This window comes from Hydra viridissima, unplaced genomic scaffold (assembly GCF_058129835.1).
Source record: "Hydra viridissima isolate aposymbiotic clone 2 unplaced genomic scaffold, HvirCarnegie_v1 scaffold_7, whole genome shotgun sequence".
NCBI classification, from domain to species: Eukaryota; Metazoa; Cnidaria; class Hydrozoa; order Anthoathecata; family Hydridae; genus Hydra; species Hydra viridissima.
This window is the reverse complement of record NW_028324306.1, coordinates 7447542-7475286: the sequence shown is the minus strand read 5'-3', so window position 1 is coordinate 7475286 and position 27745 is coordinate 7447542. Positions and strand designations below refer to the sequence as shown.

Sequence of the window (27745 nt, the reverse complement as noted above, 5' to 3'; positions counted from 1 at the left end):
CCATTCCGTTCATAAAAAATATAGTTTCACGTCACTTCAGAGTTTGACTTTTTTAAAAAAAATTTTGAAATGAAACTAATAAGATAACTTAACTTACTACTGAAAACTTTTAACTTTAAAAAGTTTTTCCTAACTTAGCTTACAAATTTTATTAATTTAACAAATTTAACTATTTTGTTTCTTTTTTAAAAAGATTTTACTGTAATAAAGCCACTGCTGAAGTAATAAAACCATGAATTCCTGATTACAAATTTAGAAAATCAATCTATAAAGCATGTAACCAATTATACTTAACTATGAATGCAAGTTAAAAAAAAACAACAACAAAGAATCAATACGGAGATATTTAGTGGATGGCTTTTAATGAATAACTTTCAATGAATATCATACTAAAAATCGATCCATTAAAAGTAATCCTTTAAAAGCTATCCAATAAATATATTTCTAAATTGACTTAAAGAGGATCCTAGCGCTATTTCAAAAACAAGTTCCGATATTATCTAAAAAATTGATAAGAAAAGTGGGGTAAATGTTAAAATTTGAAAGAAGAAACTAAAACTTTTTATCAATTAATTTGTACTCGTAGTGTATATGATAGTATATTTAATATTTTAATATGAATCTCATAATTGACAAACATACTGCAAACATTGCTGCATTAGTTTTCAAACTCACCACTTAGAGATAATTTCATATAATTTATTATGGAAAAAACTCTACGCCACAACGCAAGAACAAACAAAAAAGCACAATAAAAATAACCCACAACTACAATATGTATTGAACAAAGCCAGTAAGAAATTTCAAACACATTCTTTTCGATGCTAGCCAATCGCATTGCAAGTTACTTAGTTATTTATTTCTATACGCATGCGCAATGGTTTATATGCCGCTTTCTTAAACTTGCTGTTCGACGTTAACTTGAGTTTAAGTTTTTTTTTTTTTTTTGCAACGACGTTAAATTTGTCTTTATTCATGTTCTATGAAAAAAAATAGTCATTTAAAGATTTTAGCATACGTTTACTTAGTAAAGTGTAAGTACATCATGTGATTGTATATTTATTTTGGAAATATATTTTGTATATAAGTTCTCATGATAAGAAGATTTTGTTTATCAAGTTAAACCACGAGGTCTGAGGCGAGCTAATACATGAGGTTTCTCAAATAGAGGAAACTTGTCTTAAAATGTGAAAAAAAAAAACAAAAAAAAAACACAATCTTAAATATGTTAGGTTAAATAATGTGTTTATTTCAATTTTTGGGAAAGAAATTTTAAGAATTTTTAAATCCAAATTGGTTTGAAGTATTTTTAACACACTTAAAGTAAAAGTTAATGAAAAACAGTTTTAGTAACTTAAAACCCTAAAGCGTAAAGATTATTTTGCTTCGCAAAATATTGTAACTGACTTTTGTTGTTTATTTAAAAAAAAACTTTTTGCTTCTAACTCAATAAACAACATTTTCTCATCTTTATTGGATTTTTTTGATAGACAAATTTCATTTTTTGGTTTCAAATGTTTGCAATTATATGCCTATTAAGTTTCTTCCTTTTTCTACAACATTGATTTATCGCGGGAGATGGCAGTCGATGTGCCGATGACTAAAGTAATAATCTAACAAATCAATGACGCGAAACTATTTTCCTTTATGCTGTGGTTCTCCTACATATCTTTATAAATAAACAAATTGTAAACAGATCGAAGAAAAACAATTAGGCTTAAATTTACTTAAAGCCTAATATTTAATTTTTCTGACGTCGACAACAATGGCATTTAATTAGATTTACATAAAATAATTCCTACCTGGCTGATGTAGGACCAGAATCTGTTTGAATTAACACAATAAAGTATGCAAGTTTACTAAAGTATCTACAACAATTCAATTCAGCCTTTTGTCTATATTCAGAATATCAATAGCAAACCCTGCAGTATTGGCTTTCTATAATCAACTAGCTTTCTTCTAAAAAAACATCCCTTGTATCAGCTTGGATGAAAGAGACGTCCTATACTGTGTCTGCAAGCTATTCATATAGTAAATAGATTTTCATAAAAGAGATACTTACAAATAAAGCCAAAGATACAAATCAATTAATGACATATGGTCTTAGTTAAGCTTATTTTAGTTTATTTATCAGATAAAGTTAATTTAAAATTAGGAATAAGAGTACTTTGCCTATATATATTTAGTTGTTTGTTTTTTTCATATAGATAAACAATTAAACTACTTTTTTTCAGTAATTTTTTAAAATTTCTAGTATTTATTTTATTTACATAAATGTCTTCATTATAACTAGGTTTAATATTCATATTCAGTTTATCTATATATTAATATAGATCATGCAGAAAGAACAAGAAAAATATTTGTCTCAACTGCCAGAGGTATTTTTGTTTTACTCTTGTCTTTTTTATTTATATTCATAAATATTTAAACAATATAATGTTATCTTTCAAAATTATGACATAGTCATAGATTTTAAAATTCATTATAGATTATATCACCCACACAGTCTGAAGAAGGGGTAGTTACTGATAATGAGGATAAAGAGTTGAAGTATTCTAATTGTGCATTTTGTCAAGGAATTATACCAAAATACTATGGAAGGAGAAATGGAATTGTTACACATTGTTCAAAAATATGTTCAGAAATGACAAAAATGGTATCTTTTTTATATAATTAATTTTTTGTGAGGGGATATATTTTAGATACACATTTAGATTTGCACATTTGTGATTCCAACTTAAAACTATGGTTCAAGTATGAACAGGCTAAAATTTAAAAAAATGTTTTTCTAGATGAGAAATGATCCTCATGGATTGCGAGTTAGTAACAGTGATACTCTAAACAAAGGTCTCTTTTTTTGGTTTTAGTTATTTTAAATTTTTAACCATGTTTTAAAAATATATATATTATAGAAAAATATATATTCCAAAATATTTTTATATATATTTTATAGAAAAGATTTCTCAAAAGCATTGGAGTTTTTACAAAGAAGTATTAAGAGAAAGAGCTGCACCTGCATTTGCTTTCTCACAGGTAAGATACATTGTTAACCCATCTAATTTTTTGATAAAGAAAAAGAATTTTAAAATTCACTATTTTATATCCACTATTTTTTCTTGTACTTTAACATATTTAATAATTGATTGATGGCACAAATATACTAGTAATTGATTTAAGAGAAAAATTTTGATCTTTATTGAGTTATTACTTCAATCAACTTCCTTTTTTTACTAATGAAATTTGTCTTTCAGTTAACTGAACCAGTTGCTAGTCTTGAACCTGGTATGAAACTTGAATCTTTGGATATAAATAACCCAGTAAACTACTGTGTAGCCACAGTTATTCAAGTACTAGGTCATCGACTTAAAATTCGTTATGATGGTTTTGGAGAAGAGTCAAGTTGTGATGTCTGGTTTAATTTTCAGGCAGATGAATTGTATCCAATAGGATGGTGTGCAAGTCATGGATATCCTTTACAACCACCAACAGGTATTTTGCTATATCAATTGTTATGTTTTTTATGTTGGGATTTACTTCTATACATGCCTTGTTACTTAGCTACAAAAATCTTTCTCAAAATGTTTTAAATATTACTTTTTATTTAAATTAAAGTTTTTGATTTCTTTTCTGTGATTAATTTTAAAAACATTTTTTCATTTGTAATTAGGCATATCAAGTACATTAAGTGAGTGGAAGTCATTTCTTACAAGAACATTAACTGGTGCATTAGCTGCACCAAATGATTTGTTTAAAAAGGTTATCCTAATTTCTTTGAATTTTATCTTTAGGTGTATTTTTTTTTTTTAAATATAGAGGCTAATTATTTTATAAGTTTAAAAAATTTATATTCAAACTGTTTCTTTAAGTTTTTTAACAACTAAGATTTTATAAATATATATCAATATTAAGGTTAAATTCTTAGATTGAAAATCGTAGACCATTAAGATGTCATTCTTATTTGATTGGAGATAAAGTGGAGGTGATTCATCCAAAAAAAACTAGTGCTATTGTACCTGCTACTGTAACAAAATCATTGGGACCTCACTATTTTCTTGTAACTACTGATGCTTTGCCTGGTATGCCTTGCTATACATTTTATGGGTATGCTGATTGTCCTGGTGTGTTTCCAAAAGGTTGGTGCGAGTCAAAAGGTTTAGAACTTGTTTTACCTACAGGTAAGATAGTTTTTGAAACAAACTGCTTATTTTAGGCATGTGTTTTTATCATAAATTTAAAAAAAAAAATTTATGCAGAAGGAAATGGTGATGTACATATGATATGCAAACCTGAAGCAAATACTGACCATGGGGGAAAGGTATGGGCCTTTTTTTAAAAAAATTCTTATAAGGGGTAGAAATGAGAAGAATAAGTGAGAAAATTTTCTTAGAAAAATATTTTAACTCCACTTTATAATTATGCTACTTAATTGTTTTTATATGAATCTTTTTGTAAACAAATTTCAATTAGTTCATTTTATACTTTGTTTCTTAAAAAACAAAAGTGCTATTATTTATTCATATAAATTTAATTAATTTTATTCTAGCGGAGTCGTATTTGCTCATTCAAACCTGGAGCAAAATTAGAAGCACTTTATGGTGAGTATGTGCGTGTTGCTACAGTTGCTGATGTTTTTGGTGGGCGAGTTGTATTACTCGCATTTGATGGATCTTCAGATGTTCATTTCATTGACAAAAATTGCACAGATATATATCCGATTGGATGGTCTGAAAACACAGATAGTGTGCTATTTACTCCTCATGGGCCAGGTAAACAAATATTAATTTTCTCCCTTATTTGTTGGCTTCTTACTTAAAAAACAAGTTTTAGTTTTCTCCCTGATTGTTGCCTTCTTACTTAAAATGTAATTCACTATGTAAAATTTTTTTTGGGTATTTTATAGTAACATTTGTAAAGACTGTGAAGCCTGTTAAAGGGTAAATTATGCTTGTAAATTATCAGTGGTTTAAACTTGCTGCAAAAAAATTTTTATTTACATTACAAAATGTTTAGAAATTTTTAAAAGCATAAATAATGATATAATTGTATGATATATTTTTTTTCTTTGTTTACTGTTTATTTAGCAAAGTACAATCTGCATCATTTGCAACTTTTAAAGATCTTTCTGAATTAAGTATGATTTTAATAGCCTTTAAAACCTTTAAAAAGAAACTTTTTCTGTGGTATTTTAATATATTTATGGGTAACAGGTTAATATTTTCTAAGTAAATGCCTGGTTTTTAGCATTTTTTTAAGGATCTTTTTTATCTTTTTATGCTCAAGAAAGTTTTGAAATTCATTATATCATATGGTATACATTTCTTTTTAGATTTAGCAAAGTCGTTTGAACATTTACAGCCTGTGGATCATGTTGACAAAATGTATGTCTTTTTTTCAACAAAAGTTTTTTTTGGTAGAAGATTTTTATATATATATATATATATATATATATATATATATATATATATATATATATATATATATATATATATATATACTGCAGGTCAAAAGTTTCCGGACACTTGATATTTTTTATATAAAAAGCTAAAATCTATTCTGTATCATTAAATTAATCAATAATATTAATTTATAATACTTAAACTTACTAATTTTAAGTGTTTATGTAAGTTTGAGGTCAGTAAATAGGTATTACTGGCCTCAAACTTACATAAATAAGTTTGTTTTTTTAATTGCTTATTTTAACTTGATATACATTAGATACGTTATACGATATATATACAATATACGTTACATAACTCTTAAGAGTTTGGTCTTGTTAAAGTTATTTATTTGTTGAAACATGAAGGAAATATTTATAATGTAATGATAGCCGACTTAAATGATTAAGAATATTTAGTTTTGTTTAGTTTTCATTTGGTATTAATGACGGTTGCATTAAAAAATCTTCAAAAAAATTTTAAAATTTTATAATTCGGCTAATTAATTAAAAATATGGGTAAAAAACCTTCTTTAACGGTTGCAAAACATACTGAAATAATAACATTACATAAAGAAAGATATTCAGTTCGAAAAATTTGCAAAAAATTACAAGTTGCCAAAAGTACTCTACAAGATACCATCAAACGATGGAAAGAAACAGGCATTTTTGAAGACAAAAAAAGATCTGATAGACCACGAAAGACAACAAAAGCTGAAGATAATAGTATAATATTGATGAGTAAAAGAAATCGAAGACTTACGGCCCCGGAAATAACTTCAGGCTTTAATAGGAGTCATTCAAAATCTATTTCATTAACCACTACGAAACAATGTCTTAGACAAGCAGGACTTTCTGGCCGTATAGTGGTCAGGAAATCGTTGCTACGGATTGGAAATAAAAAGAAAAGGTTACAATGGGCTATAGACCACCAAAATTGGACAGAAGAAGACTGGGGAAAAGTACTATGGACCGACGAGTCCAAATTTGAACTGTTTGGGCAAAGACGTAGAATTTATATCAGAAGAACAAAGGAAAAAATGATCCCAGAGTGTTTAGTGCCAACAATCAAGCATGGTGGTGGGTCAGTTATGGTATGGGGATGTTTTTCTTTAGCTGGTGTAGGTGACCTAGTTAAAATTGAGGGTATTTTGAAAAAAGAACAATATAAAACAATTCTAGAAAACAATGCTATACCTTCTGGCTTAAAAACTATTGGTCGTGGTTTTGTTTTTATGCAGGACAATGACCCTAAACGCACCTCAAAATTATGTAAGAATTATATAAAGGAAGAAGAGGATAATGGTGTCCTCAAAAACATGACCTGGCCAGCCCAATCACCAGGTTTGAACCCAATAGAGTTACTGTGGGAAGAATTGGACAGAAAGGTCAGTCAAAAATGCCCAACATCCAAAGAGCACCTGTGGCAAATATTAGAAGAATCCTGGTTATCAATTACACCCGAAATAATAAATAAATTAATAAATAGGATGCCATGGATCGCAAAAAAAGTGTTAAAAACTCGTGGGTTATTTTTTGACGGAAAGACAGTTTAATAATAATAGTGTTGTTAGTATATTTTTTATTTCATTATTTGTCTTTTTTTTTTCTTAAATAGTAGCTATATGTATCTTTTAAAAAGTAAATATGATATTTGAATTTTATTGAAATAATTATGGGAGTTTGAATTAAAAAATTAAACAAAATCCAAGTGTCCGGAAACTTTTGGCCTGCAGTGTGTGTATATATATATATATATATATATATATTGATGAACAGTATCATCAATATACTTTCAAATGAGCAACAGTATCTCTCTTTGTTTCAACATCTACTGTCAAAGTAAAAAATCAATAGCACCTATTCTTTATTTAAGTGCCATAAATGATGAATTTTTGATTTCAATCCAGATCTGGATAATTTTACAGCAATATTAAGATAATTGAAAGGAGATTCAGAATTATTTTGTCATGTCAATCCTGTACTGGTAGCTATTGTATCAAATGATATAGCTTCTATTTTAATCTGAAGTTCCCAATCTAATGTTAAAGAAAGGCAGAAATATCCTTTCCTGTTACACTAACAACCTTTAGAACTCCTAAAAGCTTTTCCCTTTTTGAAAAAGAAACAAGAACAGCTACGCTTTCATTTTTGTGCTCTATCAGGATCAGTAAGTTTCTTTTTCAGTATGAGAAAGTAAACAACTAATACTCAAACAGAAATTTTTCATATACAGAAATTTCAGATTGATATTTCTGTCTTGCCCTCCTAATGCTACTAACAGAAGTAAAAAATGTTATGGTGAAGCATAACAGTAATTTTTTGTTCAGTTATTTGTTAGTATTTTGAGTAAAAAGATCTTTTTTAAAACTTTTATCTTTTGCTTTTTAAGTTTAAGTAAAAAAATGGAATGTAAAATTGTTGATGTTGCAACTTCTTTATCATCAAAAAAAAATGTAAATACGCAGAAGTTTGTTGTATGGTAAGATGTTTTCTTCATGATGTATTTTCTTTACTGAATACCTTATTAATTCTTCTGAATTTGCTGCAGTTTAAAGTGGCTAAAAAAAAAGATGATTTTTAAAAGAAATAAATGTAGCCTACCTTAAAGTAAAAATCTATAGTATATTTCTAAAACTTTAAAACAGAATAAAATTTATATAAAAGAAAACTTTCAATAATCTACTTTTTTTTTAAGGTTGCTAAACAATTATGAATACAACACAGGAAGTGAAGTTGTTGTTTCTCAATTGCTTGAGGAATATGCACGGCAAATGAAAGCTCCTTGTTCAGCTATGGGGCTTCCTGTAATTTTAAAATTGTTCCCTGGGACATCATCCATGCGAAAAATTGTTAACAAGAATTCTGTGTATCTTTTCTAAAAATAGTTAGATTGGTTTTTATTTTTAACAAATTAAAAATCTGTTGTGCAGATTAATGATACTTTTGCTTTGAAATCATCCTTAATTGAGATCAATAATGCTTCTGCTTTTTCTTTAATTTCAAAAAAATATTTTAGACAATATATCTCAAATTTAAAGTCTTCAAAGTATGATCAAAAAGGGTCTCCAATATATGTTAAAGATGCAGTAGGTTTTCTTCAAAAGTGTAATATTCCTGTTAAAATGGGAACAGAGAAAATTGTTTCATATATGGGTATAGGTGATTCTTTTATGCTACCAGATGACCAAGAATTACTTTTTACTGAATCAAAAGCAAGAGCTAACTCAAATATTCTTGTAATTTCACAGCAAATTGTTGATTTCACATTATCAAACTTTTTATTTTATTTTGGTGATAAGCCTTGCTCACCACCTTTTAAAGAGATTAACACTATTGATGAATTTCGTGCAATGATTAAGTTATGTACAATGGCAAAGCCTTGCTCAGGGATTAATTCAGAAGAAAAAAATTCTGAATTTTCTTCTTTGTTTGTCAGAAATAATGAATCTGGCATGTTATTTGCACAGACATGTAATCTACTTGTTTACCCAAATGAAGGAAATGTGTGTTCTCAGTGTTCATTATGTGAATATAAGACCAATGATTCATCTGATCATTCATCGCCATCTACAATGTAAGTAACTTTGACTGCCTTTGATTGCTTTGATTGCTATTATTCTTTTTCTTGTTTTTTCACTAGGTTTCATTTTTTCTTTCTTTTTTTTATTATTAGTTTTAACGTCTTTTAAGCTTGCAAATCAATCAAATTTAATCAAAATATAAACAAGCAAATATATTTAGATATATTTAAAGATGCAAATTGTAAATATTGTTGTTGAAACAAAAAATAAAAAATAAATGTTCTTAAAGATGGAAAAAAAAATTTTTTGTCTTGTTTTTTTGCAGTGATGAGGAGTGTCGTAATTCTAAAGGTAATTATTTTGCTTGTAATTATTCAGTTTTTAAAAATATGTTAAAGAAATTTAAAAAAAAAAAAAATTCTGCTTGCATTTTCTTTCATGTTAAATGAGTTTCTCTAAGAGTTTCAGAAAATAATTTGGATTGGGTTTGAGGATTTGAAGTGGATTTCAAGTAAACAAATGGTGTCTTTTAAATGCATTTTCAACTTTTTATGTAAGTTGTTGTATACTTGATAATCTTCTACTAAACTTTAGTTGATGATAGCAGCCTTCCTTCACCAGATATTCAAATTTTCTTTAATCAATGGTGTTACCAAGGGAGTCTCTTTGATCCAATAAAAGTATCTAAAATGGAGCCAAAGACACCTATTGAGCGACCAGCTGAGGTTCTAAAATGTTTAATTGAAATGCTTATATCAGTTGCAAACAGTAAAGAGAAGTTACTTGAAATAATTGAAGCTGGGTTTGGAACAAGAATTTTTAACAAAGCTAAAGATAAAGTGGTTAAAAAGGTAAAGTGGTTGAAAAGATAAAGTGGTTAAAAAGGTTTACAGAAAATCTCAAAAAATAAAACTTTTGATGTCTTTTTTAAAATTTGCTATCTTACCATTAAATGTTCGTTTTCAGGGTTTGTTTCGATTTAATACTCCAAAAAAAGTTGCAAGATTTTTAATTCGCTTAACAAAGAAACTTGGTTCTTGTGAGAATTTTCTTTGCCTTGAAGATAAAGATTGTAATAAAGATTGTCAAAATAGTTAGTAATTACTTTTTTGATAAGAGCTTTATCTTCTCTTCACAGTAATCTTACATATGTATTTTCTCTAAACTTTACACTTTAAGCTGATACTTTCCAAATGCAATTCTCTTTCTTTACTTTGCACATATTGCAGCAAAGAAATCTGTGTTGTTTTATACTTTTTAATTACTAGCAGCTTATTTTTTTCTTAGCTTTTTTTGGCGGTTTTGTAAAAAAGAAAAAGAAAGAGTTAGCTCCAACAAAAGCTAAATCACTTGAGGTAATAATTTATTTTTTCTTTTTAAAAAAAATTTTTTAAAGTTTAAAGTTGACTAAGTTTTTATAATGGTCTCATTGAATGTGCAATTAAGTTATAAATAATTTCAGCTTTTTAAAATTTTATTTCAATTTAGTCAACTGAAATGATTGCTGAAGTTTTATCTCCTTGCCAAGGAACAAATGGACTCACACCATCTGTAGCTGTATTTAATGGTGATACCACACAATTAGAATGTTCTTCTCATTCAAATGCTCAAATAATGAATACAAAACAGTTAGTCTTGCAACCGCAAGGTTTTAATCTTCTGCAGTTGTCTGAAGGCTCACAAGTTAAAGTTCCAGAAAATCTTCCAAATGATTCCCCAATTTGTTATGTAGTTTTGACTAAAGAAAATTTAGTGTTAAACCCAATTCAATCAAATTCAGCTCCATCTACCCCACTGCTTTCAATATCAACCTCAGCACCTTTAACTTCCTCACATCTAAGTTCTGCTAATCAAAGACAAAATATGTTATCAAACACTGCAAAAGTTACACAAATGATGGAAAATATCTCTAAAACAACACTATTAACAGATATTGATGAGCCCTCAAAACATTCTTCTACTACTATCAGCAGATGTGAAGTATCAAATGAACAATCTATAATGAAGCGTAACAATATTTCTATATCTCAACCAAACCTATCTGATCAGCACCAACTCAGACAGTTGCAAAGCTCACCACATTCCCATATGCATCAGCAGCGTAACATAATGCCTGATATGTTACCACCAACTTATCAGGATGTTGTTCAACATAATCACAGCAGGAATCAGTATTCTAATCATCAGTATATAGAGAACATATGTCATACCATGGAGCCAGCAGAGAAGCAAATGCATGTTCATAAAATACATCATGGAAATGCAAGAGTGAAATATGTAATGCCTGCACAAGACCGCCATCATGACAATCAAGAAGGAAAGCAATTTATTTCATCACATTATGTGGACAGACTTGATAAAAAGGTGTTTCAAGGTCAGGTACATTTCCCTCAAAATAATCAGCATTTAGTTTCACCATCTGGGGGAAATCTGTGCAGTCCATTACATAGTCCGCCTGCTTTACGCCCACCCCCATCTTTGCATTCTCGTTCAATGCCCTTGCATAGTCCACCAACTTTATTAGCATCTCCTGATGTTCGTCCAAGGTTTGATTTCATATCAAGCACAACCAGTAGTGCGCTCTACCAAAATATTCGCAGTTTAACTTACATGCAACCAGAAAAATCATACACAATTGCTCATACTAATGTTCATTTGCCAAAGTTTCCTCCCAATTTTGAAAGCTGTCCCCAAGGAAATCAAGGTCATGCAAGATCTGTTAAATTCCACCATGTAGAAAGGCCTTTAGCGCAAAAAGCACAGTTCAATGGAAATTTGCATTTGCAATCTCTAAAAGAACCAATCCATCAACATCAACAGCCAAATCAACTTGAAAAGCAGAGAATGTCCCCAACCAAAACAAGATCATTTTTAGTATCAGGTAAAACAAGATTGTCTTGAGTATCACATTGTTTTTAGTCTCATTGGCTAACATGAATTTATTTTACAATTAATTAATAATTAAAAAGCTAGAAGTTTAAAAATTAAGATAACTTAAAAATATTGTAAAATCTTTTTTAGATAAAAAGAACTCAGTTGCTTACATACCAATACAAACATCAAGTAAAGAAAAATTTGTTTATGTTCCTGTTAACTCAGTCAACCAAGGTCAGCCTGTTGTGCTTTACAAGCAAAGTAACCAAAACAAAATAAGTGAACAAGGCAAGCAAATAATTATTCCATTTAACAGTAAAGAAGATGGTAGATCATTAAAAGATAGAATTGGCACTCCATTTACAACAGTTTGCATCCAAGGAATTCAGCAAGCAAATTATACAGTAAAGAGTCATACCAAAACAGTAAAGAATAACCTTCAGTTTAATAATATCTCTGTTAAAATACAAGCTTCTGACACACCCTTGGAACAGGTAAAGAAATCAGAAGTGAATAGTGTATCTGAACACCCAAAGACAGAGCATCATGTAGATATGGGACCTGATAACATAAACCCTGATGATTTGCAAGAAAATGCACCACTTTCAGAAAGTTTAGTAGAATCAAATGAAAATACCTCAAATTTGAAATTAGACGAAACTGACAAAAAGAAAAAAAAGCGTGGGCGACCCCCATCAAGTGAGCTCTTTCTTTTTAAGTTCAAATAAAAAAAAAGCCATGACTTATAATCCTCTTTTGTACAAAATGGTACTTATTGGTTTAAGATGAAGTCTTGTTAATTTAAGATTTTTTATATAGCTGTCAAAACAAAAGATGATAATGGCACAAATTCAAAGCTGGAAGTGAATCAGGAGTCTCCATTAGCAGATTCTAACAATCTCTCTAATCAATTTTTAATTGAAGCTTTTAAAAGTCAGTATTTTATTTCCCTCAATGTCCTTACTATTCTGCAGTTTTTTTTGTTGTTGCAAACTTTTATTTTTGTCATGTTGTTTTATTAACTTGATGTTTAAACTAATAATACAGAGCAGCAAGAAAAAAACAATCGAATCAACTTTTTGGGTGATCCCATTTCAAAGGTGCCTGAACTGCCTACTAATCCAGAATTATGGTCACCATCTGATGTAAAAAAGTTTTTATTGGCTACAGATTGCAATGCTCATGCTGAAGTCCTATTTAATGAGGTTTGCCATTTTGAACTTATTAACATTTTTTTTTAAACATTTTATTCATGTTTGAAATTATGATTAGGTGACTAACAAGCTGATCTTTAAAAGTTAATACAAAGTTTCTCAATTTTAAACATTTTATTCATATTTGAAATTATGATTAGGTGATGAACAAGCTGATATCTTTTAACAATATAAAGTTTTTAACTATTAACAAAGTTTTAGAATTTTTTTATCATAATATTTTATGGCTCCTTGTAAAAGTAGAACAAAAAAAAAACTTAGATTTTGATAAAAATGTTGGTGTAGTTTTTACTTATATTAAAAAGTCAAAATATCACTATTACTTAGTTATGACCAGCTAAAAACTTAGAATGTTGTCCAAAATAGTTCACCAATTCCAGCCGTTTGGAAAATTAAAACTTTATAATTAAATCTTCTTAATATAAGTTTTTTGAAACTTTTATTAAAGTTTTTAAGAATTGTTCTTCAAAATTCTTAAGAGTTTTGAAGATAATAAAAGGATTTTCAAACAGGAAAAAATAGAAGATAAAATAGCACTGTACTTGCTTAAAAGGATGTGTTTACTCCATTTAACTAAATATGGTGTTTAAATTTGTGCTTAAACATGTGTTTTGGGACTATATATTCTGCTCACCAATCAAACTAAACTCCACTTCAAAATCTTCATATTCATGTTTGACCTTCAATGGTTCAGAAGCTGGCACAAGCTGATAAAAACTTCTTGTGCTTGAAACTGGTTTAAAAAACTTTCTGAAATTGTTTTCATAGAAAGAAGCAACCACAAACTTATTCCTGCAATATTTTTTCTACAAAAGTTGAGAATATCTCTTGTTAAATTTGATCAGTTAATGAGAGATGAAAATGTGCTCTAGCAATTAACTGATTGACAGTACTGCCTATTTTATCACATGGAAAAGTAGTAACAAGCATAGTCAATGAAAAAATCTTTATGTTGCTGTAAATTTACTAATGTGCAAAACCTGAAAAGTAGTTATTTTGGTTTATAAGTGCTCTATAATTCTTTTTTAATATACACAAAGCTGGTATCATTCTCAAAGTCATCTAAAAGTACTCAGATAGAACTGTGATCTGAAAATATCCACATAGAACATTCATCTGATTGGAAACATACCATAACAGGGTAACAGGAGTTTTAAGTCTTATCCACTGATAACCTTGGGTTTCATTATGAAAATTATAGTTTTTGGTTAAGTCAGACAATACAATTACTTTCTTATGTTTTCTATTACTGGGAAGGAGGAGTGATCACAATGTACATTACACTGTGAATGGTATTACTGCAAGATACTATGTTTATGATTAAAGCAAACAGTTGCAATTGCTTTAAAAATAGGCTGATATAATTATATAATCTATAATCTCACATACAGTAGTGCTCAAAGTAATGAAATCACCTCTTTTTTTAAGTTTTTTCTTTATAATTTAGTAAATTTTTTGTTAAAATTACAGATGGTTGATCCCTAAATGCCATGCAAAAATTTGGAGGGCCTAAAAGTTTTTTCTTAGGACAGATACAGATAAATGCGGTTGTTAAATCAACTCAGTAAAAACCTCCATCAAGAGCAAGAAAGCTTCCATGTTTACAGAATTCAACTCAATAAACTGATAAGTATTTATCTTGGTATTTGCAAGAGTATAGAAAAGGTGGACAACAATCAATCAATGCAGCAAGGTGGGTGGGTATAACCAAAAGTACCCTAATTGTAGAGTTTATGCATCAAGGCATGTTCAATGTATGAAGCCAGAAGAATTGTTACCTATACCAGAACCATACAAGGAACTGCTAAATAAAATTTCCCAACAAACAACACAGGTCTGCATCATATTGGAATGGCAAGTTCCAATAAACTAGGAAATATAGGTGAGCTCCATGAAAAAGTGTTATACTAATTGAATACCAGATGTTACAGTTATGCAAAAAGTCAAACCAAAGCTTGAGTCACCCCAATACATGGATCAATGAAACCAAAAAATGTGATAAATGCTGTAAAAGAAATAAAGATGAAAAAAGAAAAAAACAAAATGAAAGCAAGATACTAAAGAAAAGAAAGAAGTAAAACAAAATTTGTAAATGCAAGTATTTGCAAAAATAATCAGAATGGTGATGCAGTTGAATACAAACAATGTCCTGTCTGTCTTCAATTTATAAATTCTGTATGTAGTAAATCTACCTGTAAAGTTTATGGTTGGAAGCCTATGACAATCTTATATGCAATAAAATAAGTGAGCAATTTGATAAAGACTACAAAAGAACCAATTTTGATAGTTAAGAAATAAAAATAAAAATATTGTTAAAAGTTTCCATGTTATTAAAAACCTAAAGAGAAACAACTTTCTTTATTATTATAGTGTTTATACTGTTACTACAAAAACCACATCTAGACTTCCACATTTTGAATGGAAATAATAGGGCATGTAACAGGTTAATGATTTCCTTTAAGTAGTTGAGTTTAACTAATATAATCACTTGTATTTTCTAATTTGGAAGACTCAGGGGTCAATTTTCCATGGTATTAAAATTTTGAAATTCAAAATTTTTGTTTTTCTGAAGCTGTATTTTTTTTTTAGTAATCAAATTGTTGGTTTTTGATATTTCCTATGTTGACTAATCCCTTTTGGTTAGAAATAAACCAATAAATGTAATATAAACCAATAAATATTAACTAAGTACACACCCATTTTGACACTTTCCCTTCTTTTATTTCTACATTTTCATGTGGTTTTTGGGTACATCCAGCTGTGGTTGTTTTTTTTTTTTTTTCAATCAAATGATATTTACCTCTTATAGTGGCCATTATAAACTCCAGATTTTAATCTGACCAAACTTTGGAATTATTTTGGTTAACAATTTTAAGGAAGAAAATCAATGTGGAGGCTCATCTTTGCCTCCTTTTGTAGAAATACTCTGTTTTGGTTCTAAAGGCAGATATAACAGAAAATTTTATGAACTGGCAATTACTGCCAGCATGACACCAAATGTACATTCCATATCAAATACCAAATTCCTCACCAAATTCCATATTCCTGGTATCAAAATGTTAATGTTAGGTTTTTCATTCTATTTTTAATTTGTCTAAAAAAAAGGAAAATATATTTGTTAACTTTGGGTTGATAAATACTTTCACTTCTTTTAGCCAAATTAAAAATGAAAAGCCTAAGAAATTATTTATTAAACTTTTTTTTCATTAAGATTTTTTTTCATTAATTAATTTCATTATTACAAGGTTAATAAATGTTTTTCTTTTTATTTGTCTAAAAAGAAGGGAAAATATTTATTATCTTTGTAATAAGTCTTAATGAGATGAGAAAAAATAAAAAATCTCTTGATAAGTCCAAAAAAATCTTTTTACACAAATTTTGCCTATCTACAAAGTGTTCAATAAATATTGCACAATTTTTCTGTTACTAATTACTATTAAAAAGTATTGAGAATACAGTTATAAGCAATATTTCTATGGAAGACAGAATTTTCATCATTAAATGCTACTATGGATGTGGGGGTGAAAGAGAAACAGCAGCACTATGAAGGTTCAAACAAGCTTGTGTTTTAATAAAAGACCCATTCACTACACACAGCATCAAAAGATGATAATTTTGAAGAAACAGGCAGTTTTCTCAACAAGCAGGTTGCCCATCTTTAGAATAAGAAAAATAACAGCAGCTATGACAGAATCACTGCATCGTATTGCTCTGGAGATAGGTTGCTACTCCTCTCAACAAATTGCAGATGACAAAAACAAACATTTCAAGACAAAAATATCCATTCGTCATCATAACCTATGAATGAATTCAACCTATGCAAAAAATTTCAAATGTTTCTTTACAAGTTCACCATGCTACAAGAGTTGAAAGCAACAGCTTTACCACTTCAACTCCATTTTGCTAATTGGCTGCTTCAAAAAAAGGAACTTTTGGACTCTGTATTTTGGACTGATGAATGCTACTTCTATATTAATGGCAAAATAAATGCAAAAAACTAAAAAATATCCAAATGCTTCTTACACAATCCCACTGCAATGAGAGAAAGTCATTTTTTGGATGGGTAGATATCAAAAGAAAAAACAGCTACAGCCATCAACAATTGGGTGGACCATTTGAAATCTTTTGTGCATGAAAATGGAGGCCATTTCAAGCATTTATTACAAGCTACAAAAAATATTCCTAATTTAGTTGTGTTTTTGAAATAAAATTTACTGTAGTTGGATTATTTTTTTCCTTTTTGCTAGTTTATGTTAAAATTGCATTGTTTTTTGAACACCCTGTACTTTAAGTATGGAATGAAAAGTTACTTGTGCACCTTAAGCAAGATTATTATGATTCAACCTTAAACTACCTAAAAAACACTGATAAAATACACAAGATTCTAACTTATTGAATTAAAAACACTATAAGAATATAGGTTTTCTTGAGATTTAGATTCTGCATAAATTAGATTTTCAATTTTCAAGAACATTGATTTCTTGAAAAACTGTACCTGTCTAATTTAAATTATAAAACCTTGAAAAGATATAAGGTTTTACATTGTACACTTTTTGAAAAAAATAGGACTCTTGATCATAACTTAATAACAGTATATATTTATGACCGAAAGTGTGGCACTTTTTCTATCCTTGATTTAAATAGTAATTGAAGAAAATCTTATATGATAGGTGTTATAGCTGTCCTTATTTTCTATGGAATTTTCTTTTTAAAATTTTAAAATACTTTTTAAAGAGTCTTACTTTTCTTTATAAGTTTTATGACCTATTTTCTTATAACTTCCTTTAGGCCGATTTCAAGCATATCTTGTAGTGAAATCTTCAAATAATACGATGTACTAAAAGTTTTTTTATTTTTTAATTTACTCTAAAGTTCTCATTTACATTTATACACACTGAAAACTCTAAATATTTGAATTTTTTTCTTATACATTTTTGCTAAGTTGATAATATAATAAGATGATAATATAATAAGATGATAATATAATAAGATGATAAGTTGAATTAAGTACAACTCTAATGATGATACACTCAAACGAAATCAGCAGATCAGTTAACATATTTTCAGTTTAAAATAAACATTTAGTAACCAAAAAGAAATTATGGTATAAGGTTTACATTTTCAAATTCGCTCGAAAAAACTTTTAGAATATAGCAAATTGAAAGAAAAGTTGCATCATTAATAGTTGAAGTTTTGAAATAACACTTTTTTTTTTAGTTTTGATTTTTTTGTTTGATAGTTTTGATATACTTTAATCTTTCTTTAGGAAGTGGACGGTCGATCGTTCCTACTCATAACTCAAGAAGCCCTTGTAGAGTTTATGGGTTTACGACTTGGTCCGGCTCTAAAGATTGCTAGTTATGCTGCTCAGCTGCGTGCACAATTACGAATACAAAATATGAATTCGACAGATAGCCAAAATACACTTTTCCCTGGTCCTTCTAAAATAAAAAAAGCTCGTTTGAATGAAACTATTTCAAAATTGCAAGATAAAAATGCTATGTTATTTAAGGAAAGTTCTTCAAAGTCTTTTATAGGTAGGAATGATTTGAGGAATCAGGCTGTCGTTTCTCCCTTTAGTAAAAAACGATCTGCATTTATAGAAAAATCTGAAAGTAATGACTCAGATGACTTTTTTGAAAGTTGCTCACCTACTCCAAGCATAGATGTTTCAGAAACTTTGTTAGAAGAAAAGCCAATTAGTTTTTTAAAAAGCACGCATATATCTGCCAATAAAAATGAAAATGTTTCGAGATCAGAAGAAAATGTAGGTAAAATAGCGGTAACTGTTGATGGAAACAAGGTATCAACTCCAAGTAAGTTTGTCGAAATAGTTACTGATATCAAAGAAGAAGATAAACGAATAGTGGACTCTGATATGTCATTTATGCTCCGTAAAACAAATAATTACAAAGATTCAGAACTTCCGAATATGTTAAAATCATCGCCACCTCTTGAACATTTTTGTCAGAGTGAACATTTTACATCTACTGAAAGTTTATCATAGTTTTACTTCTGTGCAAACCTTGTTCTTAAAAGAAATAAGATTATAAATTGGTTGTATAAGTAATTTTATTTGCTATGGAAGAAAGATGTAATGCTAGTAAATTTCATGAGTTTTTATCGATTTTAGACAAAGGAAAGACATTTCTTATAATTGCAAAAACTCTAATTTTTTGTTTTTTTTGTTTTTTTTTTGTTTTGTTTTTTTTTAACGAAAGAGTGCTTACATTTTTATAAGGAAGTGCATTTCGAACAGCTTCTTGTTGTCCTTTTAACTATGAGTTTCCTAGAGAATAAAGAAAGTCTTACATTTCGCCTGTTATTTTTCTCGATTCTTCGGATAGTTGTCTCTGAGTGAAAAATAATTTTACTTTGTTTTTTTGTTGTTGTTGAAACTTATTCTGGGTAATTTTTATGAGAAAATACTCTCGTGTAGACATGATAATGAAGTTCAAGTTATACTTTCTTTTCAGATGCCATAGACTATAATTAATATTCTTGTATTGCTTTGTCCAGTATCATGCTGCAAGAAATAGTAGACTCGATATTTCAACCTGGTATTAACAAATCTGTGGTCATTTTTACCTGCTCGGTTTTTAGTCTGCTACTTATTGTACTTATTACGCTGGTGGTAGCCACCAACTTTAATATTCACGTCGTTTTTATGTTTATTTTGGCCACTTGTGTTTTTGCCTCCTTAGTTTGGTTTTTATTAGAGTTGGAGCGAGCGAAAATCATCACGCAATGCGACGAACAAAGGAATGACAATAAAAAGGATAGTTAGTTATTTTGTACATGAAGTTTTGCTTTATATTTCAATGTTCTTTTCATTGATTTATAGTATGTATTTTCTATATGAATTTTTTTTTTTTCACCACAGATAAATGAATTCAAATCTTAGATTTAAATTTAATTTTAGTTTTGGATTTAAAAATCTTAATCTTGTTTTTTGTAAGGATACTTTGTAAAAATGTTTTAAGATTTAATTTAATATTGCTATATGTGGATTGAAAAGCGGAGTAACAAGCATCGTACATGTTGACACAACTCGCCTGTTATTTTTCTATTCTACTACTATATCTGCCAGTAAATTATATAGTTAGGTACTCAGAAATTATCTTTTCTACAAATAACAGTAGTTCATAAGTTTTCTACAAATAACAGTAGTTCATGAGTTTACTACAAATAACAGTAGTTCATAAGTTCACTAATGTTTTACTGTTTTTTTTATTTATTTAACACAGTTTAAAAGGATTTGTTAAAGACTTTGAATCCAAAGTTTGCTTTTTTTATCTGATTCCAAATAACATTCCAAATTTACATATTTATCTGTGATTACTTTAGATTAGTTATCTGTGATTACTTAGTGAATGTTCTTTAGGCCAAAGTTAATTCTATGTGCATTCGACAGAAGAACACTTTTTTTTCTTCTATTCTGTTTTATGAAATGCTTCTAATAATTTTTGTGGATTTCCTACATTAGTTCTAAAAGGTGATACTCTTACCATTTGATAACGTATTCTTTAAATAGACAAATGTCTACATGATCCTAACGCATTTTGTTCGTCACACGTCCGTCAAAAACCGTCAAAATGTTGACTCTGCATGTGCCTTAATTTTGCCAAGAACCTTCCTAAAAAAGAAAAAAGAAAAGGCCTACTTTTGCAGTCCTAAGTTTGGCAAGATTCAAAAGACCACATAACTTACTGCTTATTTTTTCTTTTCCGCACTAAAAAAGGTATTGGTAAGGAGAAAAGCCAAAAAAAGTTTCGTATCACTCGGAAAAGATTTCTTTAACTTTTAAAGGTTTTTAATCCACAAAAAATGACTACAGTAGAATAAAAAGTAAATCTAATACTACAACTGAAGAAATTGTAATTCTAAACATTGAAAAGGAACTCAGTGTTTTTACCTGGTAGAACTGAATGATTTATTAGGTGATTTTGACTTAAGGTTTTGATAGTTTTGCAAAAGTTTTATACTTTAGAACGAGAGACCTTTGTTACAAGAGTTTTGTTAACTATTTTTAACAGAGACAAACTATTTGTTTACTGCCATGATAGTTCTTTTTTCACAGTTGGACATTGCCATATAAAATCCAGCAGAATGGAAGTTTGTTGAGAGTTCAAAGCGAAGCCTAAAGTGCGTCCTTTTGCTTATATGTTTTCAATTTTTTTATCTGTTTGTATGGAAAAAAATTTCTTGGGAAATCTTTTTTTTATATTTGTTCATGACCAAAAAGATCTTAAACTCTATTGATGAACATTAATAATAACTATGTTTTGCGTTTTTAAATCTTAAACTTACACCAAAAATCGCTTGTAGAAAAAATCCGATAGCAGATTTGAATTTAGCACACTTAAATTGGTTGTTTTTTTTTTATTGCTCAGCGTTATCTCTATTTTCTTTATTTACACTTTCAAAGACTCTTCATATCAAGGAGTTGCATTACGCTATTAAACAGAAATAATTAAAAAATTTTGTGCTGATCCATCACGTTGAAATCTTTTTGTGAATCTTTATCATTTCAACTTCTCTTGATGCCTAACAATTTAACAATGTTTTGACAACAAAGTGAACAAAAAATAGTTTTGATTTAAAAAAAATTGAAAATGAAAACAAAAAGAACTGATGTGTTTAAAAAAAAAAAAAAAAAAAAAAAAAAAAGATGACCCAAAAGGGTTTACTTACATCTACCTACCTATACTTTTGACAGAAACACTAAAAGATCTCAGACTGGAGTGATCAAAAAAGCTCTCAGATTGGAGCAATCAAAAAAGCTTCTAAGTTGTTTAAAGAGCTAAGACCAATGGTCAAAATCTTCTCAGATGAGAAGGTATTTACCGTTGACTGTATCATCAACAGAAGAAATGGTTGATTTATTGTTTAGAAATGTGACAGTGCCCCATCTGTGAGCTACACAAATCATCCTCAGTCAATAATGATTCTAGGTGATGTTACATGAAATGGTAAAAAATCTATATCAAAGAGAAAAAGTGAATATAGAGGTTTACACCAGTTTTTTTAAAAAGCATGTGAAAACATGCTTCAAGATGACTTTCTGGTGGGAATTATGTGTTCTAACAGTATTGAATTCCGAGTCACGGAAGACTCAACAATTAAACTAAAAGAAAATAAAGCCGAATTCACGCGATTATTCAATAAGGATGTTGTAAAGAGCAAGGCATACAAAAAGGTCCACTCAAGTCTCACGTCTCTCAAATTATCTATTACAAGAGTTTGGTACTCTATGTCAAGAGAATACCTAATCAATACTTACCAGATTTCCATCCACGTCTTATTTTGTTAGAGGCTTTCATTGAAAAAAATAGAGATCTAATCAAATAGAAAGACATTTATATCTAACTTTTCTTTTATAAATATTACTCAGAAAGTATTATATTTGACTCTAAAATATTTAAAGTATAGTTTTAAGAAAAATCGCATGAATCGCTGCCCCACGACCCTATATTAGATTGTAGATTGTTTCGCAAAAAATGACAGTTGCTTTAAAGTAAGTTTTAAAAACTATCCGGAATGAAAATGATCAATGGGATTTTTGAAATATTTTGAGAACCACTCAATTGGTTTTGATCACTTTTAAACTTTTTTAAAACAAATTTATCTCCTAGTGAAGCTTTGAAGCTATGAAGCTTTTAGAAAACATCATCTTCGAGCTGATCACAATATTTTCTCAATTTAGTGCGGACACCTCGTATGAGCTTTTGGTAAGCGTCTGCGTCTTGGAATCGTTTTCTCGAAATGAACCGGGAAAAGCGTAACGAGACGAGAAGTTTCCCGGAAAAAAAGAACGAGACAATGAAAACTATTGTCCCGGAATAAAGTTATAAATCGGGACATAAATTTTGTCTCGGAATTCAAAAACTGTGTAACATTTCGTAATTATCCAGTAATTACGAAATGTTATGAGACAGATCAATTATATTAACTAGATGTCTAACTCGCGCTTTCGCAGTGAAGAATATTTTTTGCCAACCAAGTTTGTTTTGCAAGCCAGAAATGACGCACAGTTATTTTTGCACCTTAAGCAATAATATTATGACTCAACCTTAAACTACCTAAAAACATTGATAAAATACACAAGATTGTGACTCTACCTTATTGAATAAAATGTGAAGAAATTTTTTGCCAACCAAGTTTGTTTTGCCAGCCAGAAATGACGCACAGTGACTCAAAACAGCAAAAAGTGGCAATAAAACCCTCACAACATTTTTGTAAATATAGTGCCCTTTTTTAAATAACATTAAATTAGAATGATCATTTATTTACAAAGTATAAACAGTTTTTTCATAAGACTTATATTTTATATTTTATGGTTAAAAGAAGTTAAAAGTTTTAATATCATTTTCAAAGAAATCAAAAAAATAAGAGGTTTTTATTTAATAAAAATGGAGAACTTTTAATCTAAATTAAAGCCTATATTTACTTTTAAGATAATCTTAACTTTATATATTTATTTAAGAAATACAAATGTCAATGAACCCATAAAAACCTTGTTTTTCGCCATTTTTTAACGGTGGTTTATTGTGTCAAAGTAAATGAGGGTGGCGGGCAGCGAGGTTTTTATGGACTCATTGACATTTGTATTTCTTGAATTTGATTTTTTTACTTGTATGACTTGTTTCAACATCCCGAATATGATTTCAAGAATCATATTTATGTCATCATATGCTACTTAGAAATTTGTTAAAATTGTTTTTATTTGAATAATGATTTACTATTCGAGAAGTACTACATATTTGAAATAGCATTACTTAACAACTTCAGTATTTCCTGTAATATACAAGTAACATTATTTACTTAAACATTATAGGAAACGTAATGTGATAATTGTCAAAGAAGTAATAACATAAAATGTTAAACAGAGTAAAGTGAAAAATGACATAAAGTACTCAAAAATGTTTCTGATATATATTAATGGTTTTAAAAACAACAACAACAAAAAGATCTTATCCCGAATATACGTGAATTAGGAGTGGATAAATTACGATTTTGGAAGGATTTATTTGACGAAATCAAATAAAACTGAAGAAATTAGTAAAGAGAATATAAGTTAATGCTACTTTAAATAGATTTATTTCAAAAGTGAAGAAAAAAACTAAAACAATGTGGTAGAAATTGAGATTCTTTTATAGAAAAAGAATATCCATGGCTTAAATAAAATCTTATAACCAATAAAAGTAGCCATTTTGGTTCTGGAAAACCCCATAAACAATAAGTGGTTCTTGGAGAGCAAAGGAAAAGAGAAAAAATAAAAGAAGCCAAATGTTTTATAGATTAAAAAAGTAAAAGACACTTTGGATGGCCTTTCCCTTGGGTATGGGTGTAAAGCAAACTCTTGCATTAGAAGTGAATACTGAAAGATTAGAATTGAAGACCTCAGCGATAAACAATATTAAATGATCGGAAATTTAGCCCTTGGACACATATCTATCCCCTTCTTACTTTTTCTTCTTTGAATGGAAAAAGTTAAATACTATCCCAAGGGTATTTTTTTCCCCCTGATTTCAGTTGCTGCCATTGACTTTTATAAAACTGTGTTTATATAGATGGTATAACAATATCAATAATAGCAGCTGAAATTAATAGTGGTAAATGTGCCAGATTCATTATTTGAATTTCACATTAAGGATTAACTAGTATGTCTCGTTATGTCTCGTTATGTCTCGTTATTTCCCGTTAAAGAGATGTAGATTCCGGGAAGTTGTAAAGCTCCTATTTTGTCCGGGATATCTCGTCTCGTCTCGTCTCGGTATCGTCCCGGATTTCGACTGAAAATTTAAAATTGTCTCGATATTTATCGCTAATCGGGACAAAGCTTTTAGGATCGTCTCGTCTCGAATAAAAAAAAATAATGAGACGCAGACGCTTAGCTTAGCTTTTAGACGTCAGTTTTCATAAAGTTTCGTGATGCCACGCCCCAGATTCGGGGGAATTTATTGATGCCTACCGCAATTTCAACCTTCTTAAGCAACTCATATTTTGCTCTTGCCCAAAATTTCTCAATTGAACGAAGTTGAGGCACGTTTGCTGGATTCATGCTTTTTAGGACAAAGTTGACACCATTTGTTGATACCATTCGATTACACGTCTTGAGTAACGGCAAGCTGCAAGATCAGGCCAGAAGACAGACGGATGATCATGGATCATAGGGTATAAGTCTCTTTTTTAAACATTCTCCCACCCAAACTTCAAAGTTCATGTTTCCTTTTATGAAAAATGGGTTCTGAAACAACACGAGCAGATGGCTTACTAAATCATATCTTTCTTACCAAACTTCTGGTTTTAATTCCTTTTAGTAAAACTTCAGGCTTCATTTCTTTTGAAAAAGTATCAATTGCTGTCTTAGAATGAGTGCTTATGCGTGTATATTGTATAACAAAAGAAAAAAAAAGATTTGAAGCTATTAGTTATAAAAAATGTGAAACCTTATGGGATGTATTGTATTTGAGCAAGTTGAAACCTCCCATAACATAAACTTTTTTTGTCTAAGCTAATTTTCTCAAGAAGAGGATTTAGGTAGTGATCAACTAATTCAGAAGGACACTGATGGATGGCGATATAAACAACCAACTATTAGGTTGCTATTTTTTAGAGTATATTACTTCAATAAAAATAAATTTGAGTTCATTTAGTTGGATGTTAAAGTTTAAGTTAGATTTAATATGCAAGCGCCATTTTAGCTTTAGTTGACGCGTGAACAGATAAATCAACATTAACTATAGTTTTTAACTCCATTGTTTCTAGACCACATGCCAATATTCCTCTGAAAGATGATTGCGTTTAGTTCTAAGTCATTTTATTTATTCATGGTTTTAATTATTTAGCAAGTATTGATAACTTTTCGAAACTCTACAAAAATTTTGTTGGTATTTCATGCACTTTATTCGCGTTTTTTTATTTCACGCACTTTGTTCGCGTTTTTTTAATTAACGCACTTTGTTTGCGTTTTTTTTGTTTCTTTTAGAAGAACAAATGTTCCATTTTCTTGGAGGTTCAATAGTTTGAAGTGTTGCTGAAGGCAAAAAGTTTGATACACTTACTAAATATAAATTTACTTCTTCATTTTTGTAGCTTTTCCTTTTCAAGTAGTATTATAAAATTCCTTGATATTTTGTAAGCATTTTCTTTGATAAAAGGTTCAGAGATTACCGTGTATGAATGCATAACGCTTAAATTAAACATGCTGTAAAATATAATCGATGACCAACGTCGTGTCATACGTTTGATGATATATGGCCTTGCTCTTTTTTCCATAATGTATACTCCTCCTTTTTCTAAAAAAGTCTAAAATTGTTTTTGGTTAAATTTGTAAATGGTTTTACTATTATGCATTAGCAAATATACATACATAGCAAATTAACAAGTCCCTATTTTACACAGAAAATACGGCGGTTTTTTTTCTTGCAAACCAAACAAAGTAGAACACACAACGCGGAGTTTAGGACCAGCAAAAGGTCGGGTGACTTGTAAAGTCTTTCTATATTAAATTTACAAAATTTTTTCAACATTATACGTTTTAATTTAACAGCTGAAATTTTTCTTCACTTTAATAGTTTTTATCAACCTTTGGATGAAACTTTACCATGTATTTATCGTTGCTTGAAATGGGCAAAAATGTTGCGACTTTTTAACCACTAGTTTGACTATGTATTAGTAGTTGAGCATATAATCGATTATTACATCATTTTATTAAAATATAAAAAAGGGGATGGTCAAAAAGATCTGGGGATTAGTGTTTATGCTTGGTTGCATGGCCAAAAAATAGAGTGAGCCATTCCCGTCGTTTGATACTACTCACATATTCGCATTTATCGTAACGTAAAGGCCACGATATGATAATGTCAGAATGGAAACAAATCAGAAGGATAAATAAAAGAAACGAACTTTTAACATTCTGATTTCTTATCACACTTAAGGGTACAAATTCCGTTCTGATTCTATTTTAACATTTTCCCATTTATTAGTTAATTTAAAACTTGTTGAATTTTTTTTCGGTTTTCCAGGTTTATTTCTTTAAGAACCCTTATTTCTTTAACAATCCTTATTCCCATATATTGTTGCTAAACTTTACTTTTTAAAAGAATACAAGCAAGTAAGCTGTCGCAGTGATTACAACAGCCTTGCTTGCCAAGGATTCTTTTTAAAAATATATTTAGATTGTACGACATGAAACCTTTTTTTCGCAAAAAGTATTTTATTAAGCTAGCACAGCTTCAAAGGGGCTGAAAATCTTTAGAATAGTTTTTTGTTTTTCTTGTAAAAAAAAATACGACACACGTGATTGAAATATCAAAACTATTTATAATTTGTATATAGTTAAATATAAATTGTGTATTTACAATTCCTATGAAATTAATGTTAGTTTAAACAAAAAAGAAAAAAAAAAAGAAAAAAAAAAGAAATGAATGTGGTTGAACTGTCTTTAAAACGACACAAGAAAAAAAAAGGAAACAAGAAAAATAAAGTAAAAACCACATTAAGATTTCATAAAAACAGTAATTAAAACTTAGAATTATGTAAAAAACGAATAATATTGGAAACCAAAAAAAATATATTTTTTTCTATCTTTTAAAAAATAAAAACTTTTGGTTCATAGTGCGTTAAAAAATAGAAAAATTGATTTAAAAAGTCATTAAATAAAGTATGAATAAATTATAAAGAAGTCAAACTAA

The 27745-nt window shown here is 29.0% G+C and overlaps 1 protein-coding gene across 3 annotated transcripts; it reads left to right on the top strand.

The window, feature by feature from the left end:
* Positions 1–884: 884 nt before the first annotated feature.
* LOC145184625 (uncharacterized) lies at positions 885–19212 on the top strand. 3 transcript variants are annotated; one of them, XM_090093542.1, is made up of 25 exons: positions 885–1034; positions 2334–2378; positions 2489–2656; positions 2793–2847; positions 2954–3033; positions 3252–3489; positions 3668–3756; positions 3923–4175; positions 4254–4315; positions 4544–4766; positions 4901–4934; positions 5082–5131; positions 5327–5378; positions 7827–7916; positions 8133–8303; positions 8454–9011; positions 9284–9309; positions 9553–9809; positions 9925–10051; positions 10246–10313; positions 10447–11839; positions 11980–12531; positions 12652–12765; positions 12880–13037; positions 18313–19212. In XM_090093542.1, exons 2-25 carry the CDS (start codon positions 2337–2339, stop codon positions 19051–19053), a joined length of 5601 nt encoding a protein of 1866 aa, XP_089949668.1. In that variant the 5' UTR covers positions 885–1034; positions 2334–2336; the 3' UTR covers positions 19054–19212. The 3 variants fall into 3 exon arrangements, with proteins under 3 accessions (XP_089949668.1, XP_089949667.1, XP_089949669.1); XM_090093541.1 differs by lacking the exon at positions 885–1034 and adding an exon at positions 1412–2106; XM_090093543.1 differs by lacking the exon at positions 885–1034 and adding an exon at positions 1554–2031.
* The last annotated feature ends 8533 nt before the right edge of the window (positions 19213–27745 follow it).